Genomic DNA, 18,505 nt, shown 5'->3' with positions numbered 1-18,505 from the left:
AGGGAAGAGCAATGCCAGGTCTTGGCCATTCTGAAGCTTTTATTAGTCTTCCTACACATTGCTGTTAACAATTTTCCCTCTGAACTTTCATGTACAGTAATACTTACTTTAAAACATTATGTGGAATAAGTACTACAATAAATGTTTTATTTTGGTCTTAACGCTGGGTAGCCTAGGAAATGAAGAGTAGGGGAAGATAGTGGCAAAAGGACAGAAAAGCATTGAGAGTTTCTACCGTTGCTATGCAGAAGTGAATGTCTTTCCTATTGCTAGCGGTGTTTGCGATGGAGACTACAGCATCACAGTTTGTGGTTATATGTAGGTATACTGTGGGAGGGGTTCCCTTTTTTTTCTCCCCTCCCCTCACCCACTTGTGAATACAACAGGAGTCATAATGAGTTGCTCTTCTTCTTTTTCCCCTCAATTAATTTAATAAACCGCATTTCACAAATTCTAACTTTGCTTGCTTAGAACTTCTGTTCCTTTAGAGCTAAAGTTAGCTTGGTACCATTAGCTAGATACTGTAGCTGCAGTTCTTAAAGCATTGTTTCTTTTAAAATTGATATTCTACAGACCTGCTTATATCAAAATCAGCTGTGCATGTGTAAGTTAGTCTAAATGCAGAATTGAAAGGAAGCTCTAGGGCAAGATCAGATACAATCTATTCTTTTTCACACCCACAAATTCTCCCTAAATCTTTCTCATTTCTGTTTTCTTATAAGTAGAATTTTTAGAGAAAAATACTAGCTGGATAAGTATTAAAATTCCCAGGCACTGGCTTTCCATTGCATACGTTTTTCTTTCTTCCTTTACAGTAAAGTTTAGTTAAAACATTTATATAGCTACCCATCTTGAACCAAAGAGGACAACTCCCATACCCAAAATAAAACTACAATCTACAATAAAATGTTAACAGCTAAACTTCGTCATGCAGCCCACAACAAATTCATCCCAACAATCTTAACCTATCCCAGTGCTCTTAAGTGCTCTTAAGTGCTTTTTGGAAGGTTAAAAGGGGGGAAGGGTATTCCGTTGAACAGGAGCTGATATGAAAAAGGTGCACTTCCTAGAGCAGGGGTCCCCAAACCTGGCAGCTTTAAGACTTGTGGACTTCAACTCCCAGAATTCTTCAGCCAGCTATGCTGGCTGGAGAATTCTGGGAGTTAAAGTCCACAAGTCTTAAAGCTGCCAAGTTTGAAGACCTCTGTCCTAGAGCCTATGGCAATATTTAAAGGAAGGGACCAGAAGCATGCCTAGCTCTCTGATCTAGTAGGACAGGCAGGTATCCTTAGGGAGAGTGGTCCTGGAAATAGCCATAGTGTCCTGCCTTATAGGGCGTTAAAGGGAATAATCAGCACCTTGAATTGCACCCAGAAGGAAACTGAGCGACAGCCAGGAAAACAAGCCATTGAAAATCCTGTGATTTTCTTGTAATAGGAAATTCGCCACTCTAGACTTTTAAAAAGGCAATTGAATTCAACACTAACTTTCTCAGATAGGTAGTCCTTGACTTACCACTGTTTGTTCAGCAGTCATCCAAAATTACAATAGCACTAAATGAAGAGAATTATGACCTGTACTCAAAATTTCAGCCACTGCAGCACCTTTATGGTCACTGAACAAAATTTGGGCGCTTGGCAATCTGTCCACCCTTACGATTGATCACAGGGACACTGCAACAGCCCCATACCACCCTTGGGTCTTACCCCTATCACTTTTCACTTCACTTATCTTTTCTGAAGATGGTCTTTAGGAAGGAGAATGGCCAAGCCACTGCATAACCTTCCTATGTAGAGGCCATGAGGTGCCATCCTGGAAGCTAGGGGCATTCAGGTCCCAGAACTGTGGCCTCTTCCAAATGACACCAGCTTCTGGAACAGGAATATTGCAAGTTTTTAATACAAGGATGCTGAATTGCTTGCTACCTCTGTTAGCTTAGTTCTGGAAATAACACTAGGAGTTTCAGCACCCATATTTGTGCTCAAGGCAGAATATTATTGGCATTTGTGTCTAAAAAAAAGCACATTTTATAGTATACATAAAATTGCATGGTTTCTAAATTATGAAAATTTTTAATTTTACAAAAATGTTACTCATCGAAATTCCAAAATTTGTTTATATCTGTTAAATGCAGGATTCTTTGGGGGGAAGAATATGGTTGAATAATTATAATTTCTAGCTAATCAGACGTTTCACACAAATTATTTTTATCCAAATCAGTAACATCTCCCTTGTGCGACATACGCTTTCACTTCCTATAATTTTACACTCAATTCAATTTTTCTACATTTAATTCCTGTGAAAAGAGTACTTTCTCAATACGTAAGGCTTTACTCTATTTATTGAAAACCCTGTGCTGCAAATGCAGATTTTGATAACTTAAGTCCAAGAGCTTTGGCAACCTGACAGCTATGAAGATAAGTGTAATATTGTACACAATGTCAGTGTGTGTCATTTGCTATAAATACAGGCAGTCTTCAACTTACAACTTACATTTATTTAATGACCATTTAAAGTTTATTTAATGGCCATTTAAAGTTTATTTAATGGCCATTTAAAGTTTATTTAATGGCCATTTAAAGTTTATTTAATGACCATTTAAAGTTACAACAGCACTGAAAAAAGTGACTTACAACCAATCCTCACATTTATAATTGTTGCAGCGTCCCACAGTCACATAATCAAAATTCAGGCATTGGCAACCAACATGGATTTACTATGATTGTAAATGGGAACCATATGATCACCATTTATTACTTTCCCAGACAGTGTCTGCAAACAAAGTTAATGGGGGAGGCCAGATTTCCTTAACAATTGCATCATTCACTTAACAATAGTGATTCAGTTAACGGCCATATCAAAAAAAGATAGTAAAATTCTGCAGAACTCACTTAACAACTGCTTTGCTTGTCAAAGGAAATTATGGTTGTAAGTTGAGGACTACCTGTAGATAGATCTATTTTACCAAAGGTTTGTCCTTACTAATGTAATTTCTATATTAATTTCAGGTTTCCTTTTGGTAATTCAGAATCCAATCTTAAAGAGTTTTTGTTTTCTTGGTAGAGTCACATCATTTCCCTTGGGCAATGCAAGAAAAAAAAGTAGTCTTTGGCACCATAGCATGTTCCTGAAAACTAAATAGGCATTTTTGTTTAAAAACTTTCATATGACTCATTGTATGACTTGTGGTTGGTCAACCCTACCACGAATATCAGGTGAATTGATGAATAAATAGAGCTTTAAAGGACTTTTTTCTGTCATTTAAGAAGAGAAACAATGCTAAATGAAAAATAGTACATTCCTAATTTATTTTAGAAGTCAAAAAAGATAAGATGAGAAGAAGGTGGTACAAATATTGAGTTCTAACCAATATCATTTTCTCTTGGCAATTTTATTGGCAATCTTGATAAACTGTGTATATTAAGCATACACTTTCTGAATATTAGATAACTATTGAACTCAGCATATAGTGAAAACTAATTCAATGGACTTTGCATGCAATGGACCTCATTTCCTTGGCAATTTGTATAATCATGTCTTCATGAAAATGATGCAATATTCATCATTTGCATGTTATGCAATGTGCATCATTTGCAAGTTATGCAAATGATGTCATTTGCATTATGACAATTGATGCAAAATAACAAATACTGCATTGATATACTTTGTAGAACAAGCTAACTCACTTGCTAACAGCTTGAATCATGCATGCAGCCTATTGTCATTTGGATGTGGATCATTGTTCCTAGTCTGGAAATAAACATGGAACCATTTGATGAAGGTTTATCTGGTCTATTTTACCTCTTAATAGTAGAATAACTTTTCTAATTAAAGTGAGATGAGCCTGCTACTTAAAGGAGAAGTGGATGAAGAAAGAGAGATGTCTAATCTAAAATTTTTGAAGCCTTGCACCTTTTTTCCTCAAATATAGTCAGATAGTTGACTTATATATAATTTAAATACAGCCGTGTGATTTGTTTGAATTTTTCAAGTCATTTTTATTCACATGTTCAAAATCATGGTGAGTACAGTTACATTTAAAGACCACAAAACTATGAGAAAAACATACCATTTCGAAACATTCTAAGTCACGTATTGCTCCAAGCTTAATTTTTTCAGGCTTTAAAGTGATTTCAGTGCTCCCAATAATTGAGAATATATATACCTCTGATTTCTAACCTTCCTACTCCATTCTTTTTAGATTGCACATAGAAACAGTGACTGTCAAATTTATGGCTTTCAGCCAAATGCCTTCCCCTTGATCAACATCTCTTAGGGCTCAGTAATCTGCCCCAGCTGCAAACTGTAGTTTGACTTTGAGTTATGCTTCATGAAGGACTATGCTGTTATCCTGGTCCAGTTAACCCTAAGTCATAAACTGATACAGCCCCGTATAAGATTCCTCCCAATGTTGATGTTACATGGAAAGGAGTATTGTCAGTACAATGTACGCTCTACTCCCAGGAGCCAATACATACAACGTTTTATCTCTGGCACAGTTATTCTCAATGCACTTAAGAGAAAAAAAACCGTACAGCTCATTTTTAACGCCATTCTGGAATAAACAAAAGATTTTATAGATGTCTATATTTCACATTAAATGCATTTACTGTTTAAGATTAGTGATTTCCAACTGAAGCAGGCACCACAGCTAGAGCTGGGGGAGAGTGCACCTAGCAAGGATTTTTGTAGCAATTTTGAGGAGAATGGCTGTATTTCAAGCAGCAGGGATATACATCCTGTTATTTTTTCTGCTAGTATTAAGGTTGGCACAAGAGGAAACTTCTCGACACTTAAAATCTACCTAATTTACTACTGTATTTTAACCAACACTAATGTTAATGTTCTAGTCTATATGTTCATATTTATATATTATGGCTTACCAGAGCATAAGTAGCAAATATAAAAGATTTCACATGAGAAGCTTGAGGGGGAAAAGCAACTTTAATTTATTAAAGACATTCACTCGTTACTATGGTGAAGAGAGAGAAAAAAAAAGAAGCATTCATTAGTGGTCATTTGCTCCAGTTAGGAAGACTTCATTCTTCAAAAGTGAGTAAGAAATGCATTAAATAAAAGAATAATTGTTCAACTGAGATATGGGAAAATATTTAAACACAAGTACATACAAAGGCAAATATCCACAGTGCACATTATCTCAAAAGTACACATCTGTTGGAATAGTTGATATATACATTAAAGTGCCATTTGCAAGTTCATGCATTTGTCAATCAAAAGCTGCACAGACCCACTGTTTGGAAGAACTACAACTGCATAAATCAGCATTTAGATAAAGAGAGTTACACACTTTATTTTATAACCGTGTTCCCATACTAAAGCTTATTAAACAAAAAAAAAAATCTAATCAGCAGATTGAAACAGTGTTCAGCTGGGCGCTTGATGTTCTATTTCTCCAGATATTTTTTACCTTCTGTTCCAACTTCTCTCCTCACTAATCAGCAGTGCATAGTTATAGTACATGTTCTATTCTCAAAAAGCTGGTGTTGAAGATGCCCTTTGGGGCATGGGTTTTGTGGTACTGTTCCAAGCCCTAGGATTTTCTAGTCTCTCTCTGATGCATGAGTGGTAGATGTTTTATAATGAAGCCACATAATGTTCAAATTCATTAATTTGATAAACTGAAGGAATACTATAAAGATTGAGGAAACAAATTACCATTCCAAAAAAAAGTTCAATTACATCTACCTATAGATGGAAATAAAGCCACTATATGCAACCATAGAAGAGGTAAAATGACATTTGTAGTATAATGGTTGAAATGTTGGATGGAAAGCAGTTTCAATTTCCGCAACACTGGAAGCTCACTAGATTACTTTGGACCTGTTTTGTGGCGGGGGAGTCTCAGCCCCTCACCCATAGGGTAATTTGCAGAGGGGGGAAAGGGAATAGAAAATCAATGCAATGAATCCAGGCTTTTTATTGGCTCCTGGAAAAAGGACAGGATCTAAATATAATGAATATATCCTATTCTTCAGAACGAACAGTTTGTTCTGAGCAAAAATGAGTTGAAAAATGAGTTTTACTGTTGGTGATTAATGACAGGTTTTACAAAGATCTGCACTTGCGGTATCTTTAAAGCCAATTTTTTTTTCAAGATTTGAAGAAACAGTTACTGAGACTGAAAAATCTTTTATTTCAAAGTTAAAAATCACAGGTAGTTAATGTTGCACTTTCATGATTGCCAATGGCTTCTTCCTCTATAGAAAATCACTTTAAAAAACCCAGAAATGTGTGATACATTGGAGTACAGCAAAATTTGCAATGCCACCTGAGTTTTGACATAGAATATAACCCAGCTTGATTAAGCAGGCAAATGAAACAAATTCAGAGTTTTAATGTTATAAAAATCACTGTGCATAAGCCTTATCTAACAAAACTGTTCACTGAATGTATTTTAAGTTCGCTCAAAATGAAGCATTTTACTACAAAAAAAGTTTAAAACCATTTACTTTCTACGAACTACTCATTAGCCCATCATAGTTAACGATTGTCTTTATCTGTCATTTGGTACAATGGATTCATGATAGCAAATGTTCCAAACCACAGTCACAGGATATTACTAATCTACTGCACCAAAATATCCAATTTTGTATGGTCACAACATCTACAGCAGGAATGTGAAACCTCAAAAGTCACTATACATTTATGAAAAGGAGATTTTTCTTGTTCTAAAAACACTCTTAACATTTTCAAGTCTTTTACAGATACCTATGCAAAAACTCATGTCTTTTAGTCCACATTGTGATTTCATTAAGCTGGGTAAGCGAAAACCTCGTTTTGGCTGTTCCAGCGAGGAAACAATGGATTGTCTCTAAGGAATCCAACTGTCACCTTCGACAAAACATTCTTTTTCACCTGCTAATTTATAAAGTGTGCAGTCCTTTTATAAATTATTGCCAATCAGCTCATATCATAATTTAATGAGACCTTCATTTGTCCAGAACGAATCTTTACAAATCCGTTGCTGTCACATTTTCATGATTAGTTTTACAATAAATTGCACTGAAAGTTGGATGCTTTCAATGTAACTCTAGTGCAACCACTTTTCTATTGGCACAAGATTGGTATAATTCAGTAACTATAGAGAAAAAAGCCGTTTCAAGAAAATATTGACTTGCTTTATTTAAAAATGTATTACTCAATTTTAGTTTTTTCAGCCGACGGTCAATTCTTGACATTTTCCTTAATAAATAAATAAATAAATCTAGTAAGGGACCTATATTCTTAAATATAGTTCTCATCAGTATGGATCTTCTACTGCTGCAAAGGTTAAGTAGTTAAAATATAAATAAATGTAACAAACTGCTGGAAAAACCCGTTGATAAAAAATGGAAAACCCTTGCATAATAGTCTGGAGTTTTCTACTGGTGTCCTGGTTGTTTTCAAAGCACTCTGAATTTTTAAAAAATTAGAAGTCCAATCACCGAGCTCGTGCTGAGTAACACCTCATGTATTCTGTCATCCATGGATTGTCTGGACCTGAAGGCTTGGTTCTCCATGTTCTTTCTACTTCTGCTGTGTGTATCCGTCTTTGTGGTAGCTTCCTTTTTTCCACTTGTCTTCTGTTCTTTGCTCTTAATGCAGATTCGTGTATCTGCAGAGACAGTTTAAAAATGGGGAAGGGAGGGTTGTAGAAAATACAGCTTTGAAATCACTTGATGAAAGTCACGCCCAAACAGTCTTCTAAATACTAATTTGGAATTTTGATATATTTGTGCTTTTCAAACTTGGCAAGTTTAAGATGTGTGGAGTTCAGCTCCCGGAATTCCCCAGCCAGCAATTTCACACATCTTAAAGTTGCCAAGTTTGAAAAATACTGCATTATATAGATTCCTTTTATGAATATTTCAGTAAGAGGTGGCTTATTAAATTCAACTGTTAAATCCTATTTCATAATATTTGCACAAAATATGCAAAGTAGTATCCCTATTCTGCTTTTCGCAACCAATAGATATTCTATGCTAGGATTTCTGTTAATATTTACTGGTACTGCCTAATTGCTTTATTTTTTTATTTATTTTAAACATTTATATAGCCATTTATCTTTCAACCAACTCTGGACAGTTCCCTGTCAAAATAATATGCAATATCATTAAGACCTATCAGCATCATAACTAATAATTTTAGCTACATTATGAGAGGAGCTAAACAGAAAAATAAAAGAACTGTTTATTCCAGAAGTCCAGAAATCATAGCTATAAACATGCTGAATAGATATGTTCCTAAGATAAAGATAAAATTAAAAACTACAGTATTAATAGGTGAACTGTGCCTATAAAGTAGCATTGGACACACAGATATCTGGATAAAAGCGCACAAAATTTATGGTTTAATTTGATATAGAATACATATAATATTATGAAATCAGTGCAATACCATTAAAAAAATACTATGTGCTAGGATACTTGTTTTGGTGCCCTTGCCTTAACAGAGATTAATTTTCACTGGAAACAAAAATAACTCGAGGAAAGACTGGCTTCTGTCTTAATCCAAACATTGCCTTCCTTAATAAAAAAAAAAGCAATTAGCACCTTGCACTTGCTGAACAATTCAGCTGTATTATCCATTTTCCTTAAGAAAAACAATGTTGCTTTCACTTAAAAATTTTTTTTTAAAAAAAAAAAAATCTTCTAGGAAGAGATGGATGCAGTTTAAAGTGCAATATTTTTGCTGCTGAACCCAGTATTATCTATTTCTATTTTTAAAAATCTGCAGAAAATAATGCTATATCCCAAAGTACTCAAAAACTTCATCTCATTACTTTGTACATGTTCCAACTACTCTTTTCATACACTAGATTCTACTTGTATTATGTATTACACAGTAAATTATACTAGTTAGTCCCAAAGGTGTTTTTTTCAAAAGGCAACTGGTCTGTCCGATTGCCTTTTGAAAAAGAACCTTTGGGACAACTATGACCTGGATGACTGAGAATCTCCATAAACATACACTAGTTAGTACCTGCAGTGCAGATCCAAAACGCAGGGAAAAAGGAGAAAGAGAACCACAACTCAAAAAATTAAAAATAAAATAAAATTTAAAAAAATCTAAATAAAATCCAGGGAAATATTACTATGGCTCAACTCACAGCTCAGGAGCTGAAGGAATTGCCACCATGAGCTAGGCTGAGTTGAAAAAAACTGAAGAGACATCACCAGGGAGGCGGATCTTCAGAAGTTTTCAACTCAGGACATAGAGCTAGAGCATAGAATATCCCAGCCTGGCACCTCCCATTTCTACACTATGGAGAACAATACTTTTATATGGCCAAAACTGGTTCCTAAATTCCCAATCTTATCTAAAACTAGTAACAAATTTGCTGGATTCCCTTTGATCAATATGAAGTGACTTTTCACTAGTGTGGATTTCAGTCATCTGCTGATAAATCAAACCAAGAGTTGCAACAGAAAGCCTATGTAACAGGCCTGTTAAAACTGGCGGCCTTCAGGCCTGGATGCATCACACTCACGACACACCCATCCTGATTCCATAAAGGCAAAAAACGTCATGATATGTCAAGTGACATGATCGAATTTGACACCCGTGATATATAAGATATCAGCTAGGTATTAAAAAAATGGTAGGGGGGGGGGCAGTGATTAATTGGGATCTATGTTCACAAATTGTCTCTACATTTTAATCCTTAAAGTTGCAGAACTCTATAGGAGAACAGTTTGCTTCTGAGTCCACCCTGAAGTTCAGATATTATTATTTGGGTGCTTGGCTTTCCCAGATTAGGAATTGAGGAAGGGGCTTTCCTACCTTGCATTCAAGTTACAACTCCTTGATAGACTATTTCCATAGTATAGTATTTACTTTTATTTATGATTGGCCCCGGGACCAAAAACATATACGATTCTTGTTTACTAGCTTTTCAAATAGGTATAAACATATGGCATGGGCACTTTATGAAACATTACTCAAATAAGATCCACTGATATTTTAAGGGTGTGCAAAAGATCTTAGTTATGGATAGCTCTGCTTTTATTCAGGCAGTAAGATGTTTTAGTGAATATGCATGCTTGGATAATCATATTTTAGCTTAATAAGTCAAAATATGAATTTCTTCATCCATATATCTGCTTCTTGGTCTAGGCCAACTACAATCAAGAAGCTCTTCTGTTAACAACATGTATTGCCCCATTGTTTTCCAAATTAGAAAGCTGTGGTTAATAGCTAAATAACAAAACAATATAATCAACTCACTTCAATTTCATTTTATATTCCTTCTTGTTTCCAAGCTATTAAGTTTTCTAATTTGGATGAACATAAAAAATATTGTTATTAGAAGATGTCCTAGCGGGCAGGCTAACTCATAGGAAAGGAAGAACAGAGACAACAAGCTGCTGTAATTCATTACAGAACCTATGAAGCTGAAATATGGTTGGCTGTTTTGTACAAATACCTTCTTTTCTGTTCATAAATACTGTATGAATGTACTCCTCTGCCACACAGTCTCTCACATCTTCACAGCAAAAATGCATATCTTTTGATCAGGCCTTACTATAGGTACCACTAATTTTACTTGAGTAGAAATTGCCATTATATCACATGGAGTTTTGGAAATAGGTTCAAGTTCATTTATACTTAATCTTTACTTAACATGCTGTTATTAATTTTAGTTGATTAAGCTAGCATACATACGAGGTTTAATCGCTATATAGTTTGTGTTAGGTTTTTTTTTCTTTCTTTTCTTCACAATGCTCTCAGAAGTACAGTAACATTATTTTGCAAGAACTTACAGCTTCTCAATGGCACTCAAGTTCCTATCAAGGTGGCGTCATCAGCACTTCAATGCTTTGTGCCATTCCTAAACTTGCGCTCATCCTGTCTCATCCTCATCCTGACTGCTGTTTTTTACATATATCTTATGCTGATTTTGATAGGGGCTAAGTCATAATTCTAGCATCGAGAGTTCCTTCCACAGCAGCACTGAAATGGCAGCCAAGAAAACAAAACAAAAACTTTTCATTAAACCAGAATCAACAAGAAACAAGGATTTAGCGTCCCATTTTGTACCACAGTGTTATGATTAACCCAGACATGTTAACATAACAGCCCAAGGAAACAATCAGTTATGTCTTCAGAGTGTCTCCTTTGGGGCAAGACAATGCCTCCCGTATCAAGCACATTAACAGGCTTCCAGATACTGCTTGCAGGCTTCCCATGGGAACTGGCTTGCCACTGGGGGAACAGGAATTAGATAGGTTTGGATATGATCCAGCAAGGCTATTATTTCCAAACTATCCTGGGGAGAAGCTCTTTTTAAAAGGAATCATAATTTAAAAATAAATACAGATTTAGAGAACGAAAACCATTTGGCTCCCAAAAAGTTGGAGTCCATCAAATCATCCTCTTTAAAAATATATCCTACCCCTTTGAAGGGAAAGCAAGTTTGGCACAGGAAATTCTTGCCCCATAACCAAGGCAATAGTTTTTCAGTCCCCTATACCCAATTTACTACATTGCTATGGGCCATGGAAACAAGGATCTTAATTTCAAGTTGTAGACATTTCAAAAATGGCAGCAATCTTAAACAACAACAAAAATGCAGGCAATCTGATGTTAAAAGAACTTCCAGGTCCCTTTTCCGAGATTGGATATTGCAAGCAAACAGGATGCAAAGCCTGCTGGTGGTGGAAAGGAGGTGATCCATTTATTCCCAAAAGCAAAGAGGTTTGCTCCTGTGGGCAGCTACAGAGAAAATGGGATATAGTGGGGACTGGTCTTTGGTGTGACTTTGGGGGGGGGGACGATGGTGTGTGCATGTGCTGGTTCTAATCAAAAGGTCAATTTTATTTGTCTTTTCTGGTGTCTTGGTTTGCTTTTGTTGTGTAGATGGTGTCTGGGCAGCCTGGTTTAAAGGTGTGGGGAAGTATGACTGAACAGGTTTTTTGTCTGATCAATTACTCTTGTCCAGGTACTTGATTTTGGTGTTTGGTTTTGCTATTCTCAGTTGATAAACTTAGCAGAGGTGCCATTTAGCAATCTACTGTTAACAAGGTATTTCACATAATTTCTGGTCTCAGTGGATCATGGATTTGGGTTAATGGTTAAGGGATAGCTGAGACAGTGAGAGAAATAAAGTTAATTTGGAATAAAGTATTTCCTATGATTATTAATTTTATAATAATAGGATTATTAATCCCTTGATAATTAAAATAAAATTCTTTTCACACTGGAATAATGGGCCAGCAAAAAGCTAACATGGGCATTGTTACTCTAGACAAGTGCAAAGGCAGCAAACAAGTAAGTGAATCTAGGTCAAAAGGACAGGCAAAACCACATCCAAAGATTTTTCCATCTCCTGGTGTGAGTGGCTTTGGATACAGGTGGACCTGCTCTTATAAATCAGGGGTACAAAGTAGCTTCAGACACAGGAACCTCAATATGAGAGGAACAATCCAAAACATAGATCCACATGTCCTAGATATCCTATCCAATAAGTAACACAATAAAAAAAAGTTTTATTTAAAAAAAGTTTACATCTGACTGTGTTCAGCATCCCATGGCACAAAGGCAGGGAAGCAGCAAAATGCTAGTTCATCTTGGACGGCAAATACCCTGCCTAACACAGGGCTAGCATAAAGCCAAATATTTAGACCAGTGTTTTTCAAACTTGGCACCTTTAATATGGGTGGCCTTCAATTCCCAGAATTCCCCAGCCAGTATCTTCCTAAAACACATACTTCTTTCGCTTACTTCATTTACTGAGGCAGATGCCCGGACGTTGTGTGTCTTCTGACTGCCTGTGTCAGTCTGCTTTTCACCCCAACCATACAAAGCAAATGGGTGCTTTATTCCCAATGTTGTTTCTGTCCTTTGTGGGTTTTTTGCTCCTTTTCTGTCACTTTGCCTGCCGGAGGCACTCTTCTGACTCAAAGGCTGCTTTTGCGGACAACTTGAGCTGTCGATTCCTTTCCCTGCAGTTTTCCTTTCATCTTTCTTGACAATAGCCTTCCCTCCCGATTGTTCTTGAACGTCAACCTCTGGGAAGAAAATGACAAGTGAACGTTGTTTTAGCCTGCCCAAAGTGCACACAATGAATGAATCCCGTCTACTTTTGCAGCCCGACTCTTTTGATTGATTTGGAATTGAAGGAAGCAGTTCCCTCTTTATAGCCATTGCAGACTTAGAATGCAAGGTGGCCCTTTTTAACTCTCTTTTATGCCACATTTGCACCTTAGGAGAAATAGCTGTTTGCATCCTATTCGTTCATTTAATTTCCCTTTCCCAAGGAGACAATAGCAATAGCACTTAGACTTGTATACCTCTTCACAGTGCTTTACAGCCCTCTTGAAGTGGTTTACAACGTCAACATATTGCCCCCAACAATCTGGCTCCTCATTTTAACAACCTTGGAAGGAACGAAGGCTGAGTCAACCTTGAGCCTGGTAAGATTCGAACTGCCAAATTGCAGGCAGCCGGCAATCAGCAGTACTGCATTCTCACCACTGTGTCACCGTGGCTCTCAATCACTTGGTCATCCCTCCCATTTTCTTTAATTCCCAACAATCCTGTGAGATAGGTTAGTCTGAGAAATATTATTGTCCCAAACCTCATAGTCGAATGGAGAAGTGAACCAGAGTTAGATCCGATTCTAAACCAAACAGTAAAGCTGTAGCAGCAAAGGAAGGACATCCAGAAATGGTCATACAATATTCCAGTACTTTTCCCCAAGCAGGCAGCAGATCAGGAGGGACCACAGATTGTGCTGTGTGAGAAAAAAAAGTGTCTCTTCCATCTCTGCCATTTGGGGCTCTTACAATTGCCAGAAAAATCTGCAAATCCTGCTTATTTTTGGCTGGCATCTAAAAGCTTATGCAACTTTTAAAATGCATGCTACCATGGCAATGACTTACATAAGCAGCAAGCTGTGTTTCAGTTCGAAAATCACCAATCTTATCTGAGAATCTACTGCACTTGTTGAGTATATGTTGTATAAATGTGATTCTTATTATTGAAAGCCTATGGGGAAGGCTACACTTCAGTCATATAATTGGGAGTAACAGAAGGTTACTTAAACAACAGTTTTAACATTAGAAAAATAATAATGGCCATGGTATCAGTCTGACATCAGCAAGATGACTAAGGATCATCTAAGCCAGTATCATATAATATCATCCTTAAACAATTAGCAACACTATATTGAAAATTTGCCCAGTGATCATTCTGCCTACTATCATTTATAATCATATATGCCATTATCAATTGTACATGTGTCTTCCATTTGTTCTATTTTGCAGTTTCTATGGAAAGAGAACCATATTTCATAATATTAGCATTTCAGAGCCTGTTTGTAAAATCGGTTTCTATCTGCCAGCAAAGTAAGTGCTAGTCTCGACAATGTATTTCACAGATGGACTGAAGCTAAACTTTGAGTGGACCTATAGCAATAGCAGTTAGACTTAGACAATTAGACAATTATACCACTTCATAGTGCTTTACAGCCTCCCCTAAGCGTTTTACAGAGTCAGGATATTTCCCCCAACAATCTAGGTCCTCATTTTACCGACCTCAGAAGAATGGAAGTCTAAGTAAACCTTCAGCCAGTGACATCTAACTGCTGGCAGTCAGTAGAATTGGCCTGCAGTACTGCAGTCTAACCACTGAGCCACCACAACTCTTACAGCTAATATAATTCCAAGTGAGCCACAAAATATACTGAGAGTCATCAAGGGGGTGGGATTTCTGTTAATAAGGCCAATCAAAGACGTGTTTGAGACCATGGTGAACAATATTTTGGCAGCCGAACAGCACATTGAATTATTTTAGGGGCATGCATGAGACAACATTGGGATTTCTTAGGGTTTTCTCCTCTAGGTTTTGAGAGATTTTAAGCAGACTAAAGGGCTACACTTAAGATGTTTCCCAAATTGTGGGAAATTGTGCTGTCAATTTTGCAAAGCATGGAAATGGTTTCAGAGACCATGAATTCCCTAGTCAAAGGTAGGCTGTCAGAGTCTGGCTTTGTCAGGAGCCTATGAGGTAAACTGATAAATACTTGGCTCTTCTGCTAACTTCTTTGATGTTGTTTATCCCTCTATATGAAGGATAGTCATTTGACTGAGTTTCAAAATAGGATACTTATTTTATTACTATTATCTATTTATTCTTTTCATGATACTATGAGGCTGGCTTTGAAGAGTTTCAAATAGCTGTTAGATGTTCTGATGAAACATGATAGATTGAAATATATTTCAAATTAATTGCAGGTGATTGTTTATGAAATATGTGATTTCACATTATGATGTTTAATTCTAACTATGAGTGCACTGATTGCATTTGTTGTAAGCTGCCCTGAGAAGATTCTGTGCTGATGGCATTGTCAAACATATGAAATAAATGCGAGTTCCATCTTCTTTTAAGATTGATAAATTCTGGAGACTGGAAGTCAACCAAACTAAGAGTTAGGCACAAGTAAGCCTATTGATTTTAGCACAAATTGCTTTCAAAACCTGATCCGCGCCCAGCTTGGATTCAGAGCAGTCAATCTGTTGGGTTAGTTATGGTTAGTTTGTGGCTTAGAGAAAGCAACGGGCTTACCTTTTATTTACCTTTAAAGGAAGCTTGTTTTACCACTCAAATTTGACAGTGTTTAATCTACAAAGCACAGACCAGTTATGCTGAAGAAAGATCTTTAAAGTTCAGGAACATGCTGAAATACATAGCAACAAATACAAGGCCAGAACTGTTTACCCACATATTCTCCTTCCACAGAGAGGGGAAGGGGCAGAGAGAGAGAGAGAAAGAAATGGATCCTAATTAGGGTTGAAGCTCAAACAAAAAAATTAAAGGATGAGGGAAGGAAATCAAAGTTTAGCAGTTCATCCCTGGGTGATTAGATCTCTAAACCAGCCAGCTGCCACCTTGCAATAAGGTCACCCAAACCATATGGATTAAAAAAAGCTTTCCCACACAACCTCGCAGGCCAGAGCAGCCTCCTTCCCACCAGTCGGGTTCCTGCAGGTGGGGTGTGGAAGCAACGTCCTGCGGGAAAAAAAAAGGCGGGTCCGCCTTCGCCCCGTTCCCTGCCAGATGGCTTCTCTCATTATAGGAGAACTCGGCCATAATCCGCGCTCAGCGGCAAGAGACAGACGTCAAAAGAAAGCCGGAAAGGCCGCTGGGTCCTTATGCCTACCGGTTCCCTACCAACAGCCCTGCACGAAAGAGCGTAAAGCGAATCGCACCCCTCGCAATTCGGCCGATTAAAAACTCGGCTCCCGCTTCAGAAACGGAGGTCCAGCTCTTCTGCCCGAAGGGAAGCCCCTGAAAGCGAGTCTTGGGGCCAACTGGCTTCCCAGCGGCCCCCATTCACAGGCAAACCGACCGCCCGACAGCCTGTCTTCCCGAAGCAAAAAAAGCGGCCTAGAGATCCGCTCAAGGTCATTGCAGAGCCTTGGGGAGCGCTCTCTCAACCCCGCTCATCCTCACCCGAGGGAGCAGAGCTGCTCTGGTACCCGGCACACGAGCGGCTCTCGGGGACGAGGGGTAGCGGCGATGGATGGAGTATTCTCCAGGGGCGCAGGAGGTTGCATCAGGGGCTGCAAAAAAAAATAATAATAATAAAAAATCCGGACAAATTGCGTCCGGAAAGGAAAAGTCGGGGTTGTTTTTTATCTCTTTGCCTGCCTATACTGTACATAGAGTACTGCCCTTGTTTTTTAAATCGGTTCGAGCCTCGCCTGTCAGCAGCTCGATTCCACCTGCCCTCGGATCCACCGCTTTGGTTGCCTTAAGGCAAATGCAGGGTCCCTCGAGGGACCCGGGTCGATTCTGCTGTGGATCGCGGCTTTTGTTGTTGTTTTTTGCTTCTCTTAATAACTGAAGGCCTAGCAGAGAGAGAGCCCTGAGCTGCGGAACCCAAAGCTCAACCCCACCGCCTCGACTGTATTAACGCCACTGAGTCACTCCCAACAGACTGTTTACCGGCATCCCACCACCCCGGCCCATCCTTCAATCCCCTGGCATTGGAGCACATACCGGGTCCGCCGGAAGGCTTTGCCAACTCCGGACTGGAAGTCACATCCTCTCCGGGCGCGCTGATCCTATCGAGATCCAGATCGCCGCCGGGGACTTCGATTTCCCCTGCAGGATGCGCCGCTTCTTCTTCTGCCTGCCGGACAACTGGAGGGCTGGAAGTGCCCTGGGACGATGGGGAGCTGCCGCTGCTTCCGTTCAGGCTGCTGTCCTGCTCCCAATCGTCCCAAAACCAAGGCCGATGCGCCTGTTCTAAGAGGCGTCGACTCAGGCGGTAGCGCAGTAACTCCTGGTAGCAGGGACCGCACGCCTCCCATTTCGGCTCTTTAAAGCACTTCATGTACTCGCTTTTCACGCACCGCGACGGCACCATCGCGAATCGCCTTTCGATCCAAGCTGCTCCGCGGGATCTCTCCCTCCGATCGGGGAATTGATCACCGCCCCAAAGAAAAAACAACAACAACACCCCACAAAAAAAAAAAAAAAAAACACTCCTATTTCATGCTCTTCACCCCACCCTCCCGCTGGAACGTTTAAACACAAACAGCAACGTTCTGTATCCGCCTCCGCTCCCTTTAGCCAATCGACGTACGAGTTGGAGGTTCTGTGCCTACGTCACAAAGCAGGCTTTTAAGCTCTTCGAAAACATCAAAGGCGGTAACACGCTGCTTCTTGGCAGTTTAATGGAGTGGGGTGATGGGGAAGAGGCGGTCTAAATAAATAAAGAGGAAGGTAGCAACAGCAGTTCTCTTCGATTTCGTTCCGGAAACGGAACTTACTCTCTTCGTAATCCCCAGATCTGAACCACTTACCAGTGCAGCTGCTACTATAAAAAGTGTCTCTGGTATCTATCGCACGTGATCCAGGCCATCATGCAGTTTAGTTGTTAGGGCCATTTACGCACTACGTAGTGGCTTAAAGCATCACCGTCGTCGTGTTAGCTCCAAAATGTTGTCGTTGTACGTGGGTTGTCTAAGGTATATGATTGCATCCAAGCGTTATAACAGGTTGGTGCTTAATTCTGATGTTTTTATCTGGGATGCTAATACATCTCCCTTTTCTTCTCTAGTATTCCTCCCTCCCCCCCCCGCCCCGCGCTCACTGTAAACAGGCACCTACTGAGCACAACCACAAATCTGGGTGCCACAACAAGTCATGGCAGAGGTGCAGTTTATCTGGGCACCATTTCACCTTTGCACCAGGTTAGCTTTGTACAAATATATACTGCTCAAAAAAATAAAGGGAACACAAGTAGAAGACATCCGAGATCTGAATGAATGAAATAACCTTATTAAATACTTTGTTCTTTACATACAGTAGTTTATACGCTGCTCAAACAACTAAAGGGAACACAAAACTACTGTATGTAACAAATAAAGTATTTAATAAGGCTATTTCATTCATTCAGATCTCGGATGTCTTCTGCTTATGTTCCCTTTAATTTTTTGAGCAGTGTATTTTCTACTCAACGTGTACCCTGAAAGTCATCACCGTTCTTTTGAAT

The 18,505-nt window shown here is 38.7% G+C and overlaps 1 protein-coding gene across 4 annotated transcripts; it reads right to left on the bottom strand.

The window, feature by feature from the left end:
- Nucleotides 1-4,925: 4,925 nt before the first annotated feature.
- On the bottom strand, nucleotides 4,926-17,771 carry CCSAP (centriole, cilia and spindle associated protein). Of its 4 annotated transcripts, none has more exons than XR_015731449.1 (4): nucleotides 17,005-17,771; nucleotides 12,711-13,010; nucleotides 10,764-10,953; nucleotides 4,926-7,615 (listed from the first exon to the last, which is right to left on the bottom strand). XR_015731449.1 is itself a non-coding variant. In XM_034428359.2 (3 exons), exons 1-3 carry the CDS (start codon nucleotides 17,372-17,374, stop codon nucleotides 7,422-7,424), a joined length of 864 nt encoding a protein of 287 aa, XP_034284250.2. In that variant the 5' UTR covers nucleotides 17,375-17,771; the 3' UTR covers nucleotides 4,926-7,421. The 4 variants fall into 4 exon arrangements, 2 of the variants coding, with proteins under 2 accessions (XP_034284250.2, XP_034284251.2); XR_004593090.2 differs by having other exon boundaries at nucleotides 12,724-13,010; XM_034428359.2 differs by lacking the exon at nucleotides 10,764-10,953.
- Between the last annotated feature and the right edge of the window lie 734 nt (nucleotides 17,772-18,505).

The sequence above is a fragment of the Pantherophis guttatus genome, chromosome 1, assembly GCF_059756535.1.
Source record: "Pantherophis guttatus breed Tessera chromosome 1, ASM5975653v1, whole genome shotgun sequence".
NCBI classification, from domain to species: domain Eukaryota; kingdom Metazoa; phylum Chordata; class Lepidosauria; order Squamata; family Colubridae; genus Pantherophis; species Pantherophis guttatus.
The sequence above is the reverse complement of the archived record's forward strand: the minus strand, read 5'-3'. Positions and strand labels throughout refer to the sequence as shown.

Coding starts and splice junctions, on each gene's coding strand:
- CCSAP (XM_034428359.2), bottom strand. CDS start 17,374: ATGGTGCCGTCGCGGTGCGTGAAAAGCGAGTACATGAAGTGCTTTAAA. Junction 13,011..17,004: donor AAAGCCTTCCGGCGGACCCG/GTATGTGCTCCA, acceptor TTTTCTTCCCAG/AGGTTGACGTTCAAGAACAA. Junction 7,616..12,710: donor AAATGAAGTAAGCGAAAGAA/GTATGTGTTTTA, acceptor CTGTCTCTGCAG/ATACACGAATCTGCATTAAG.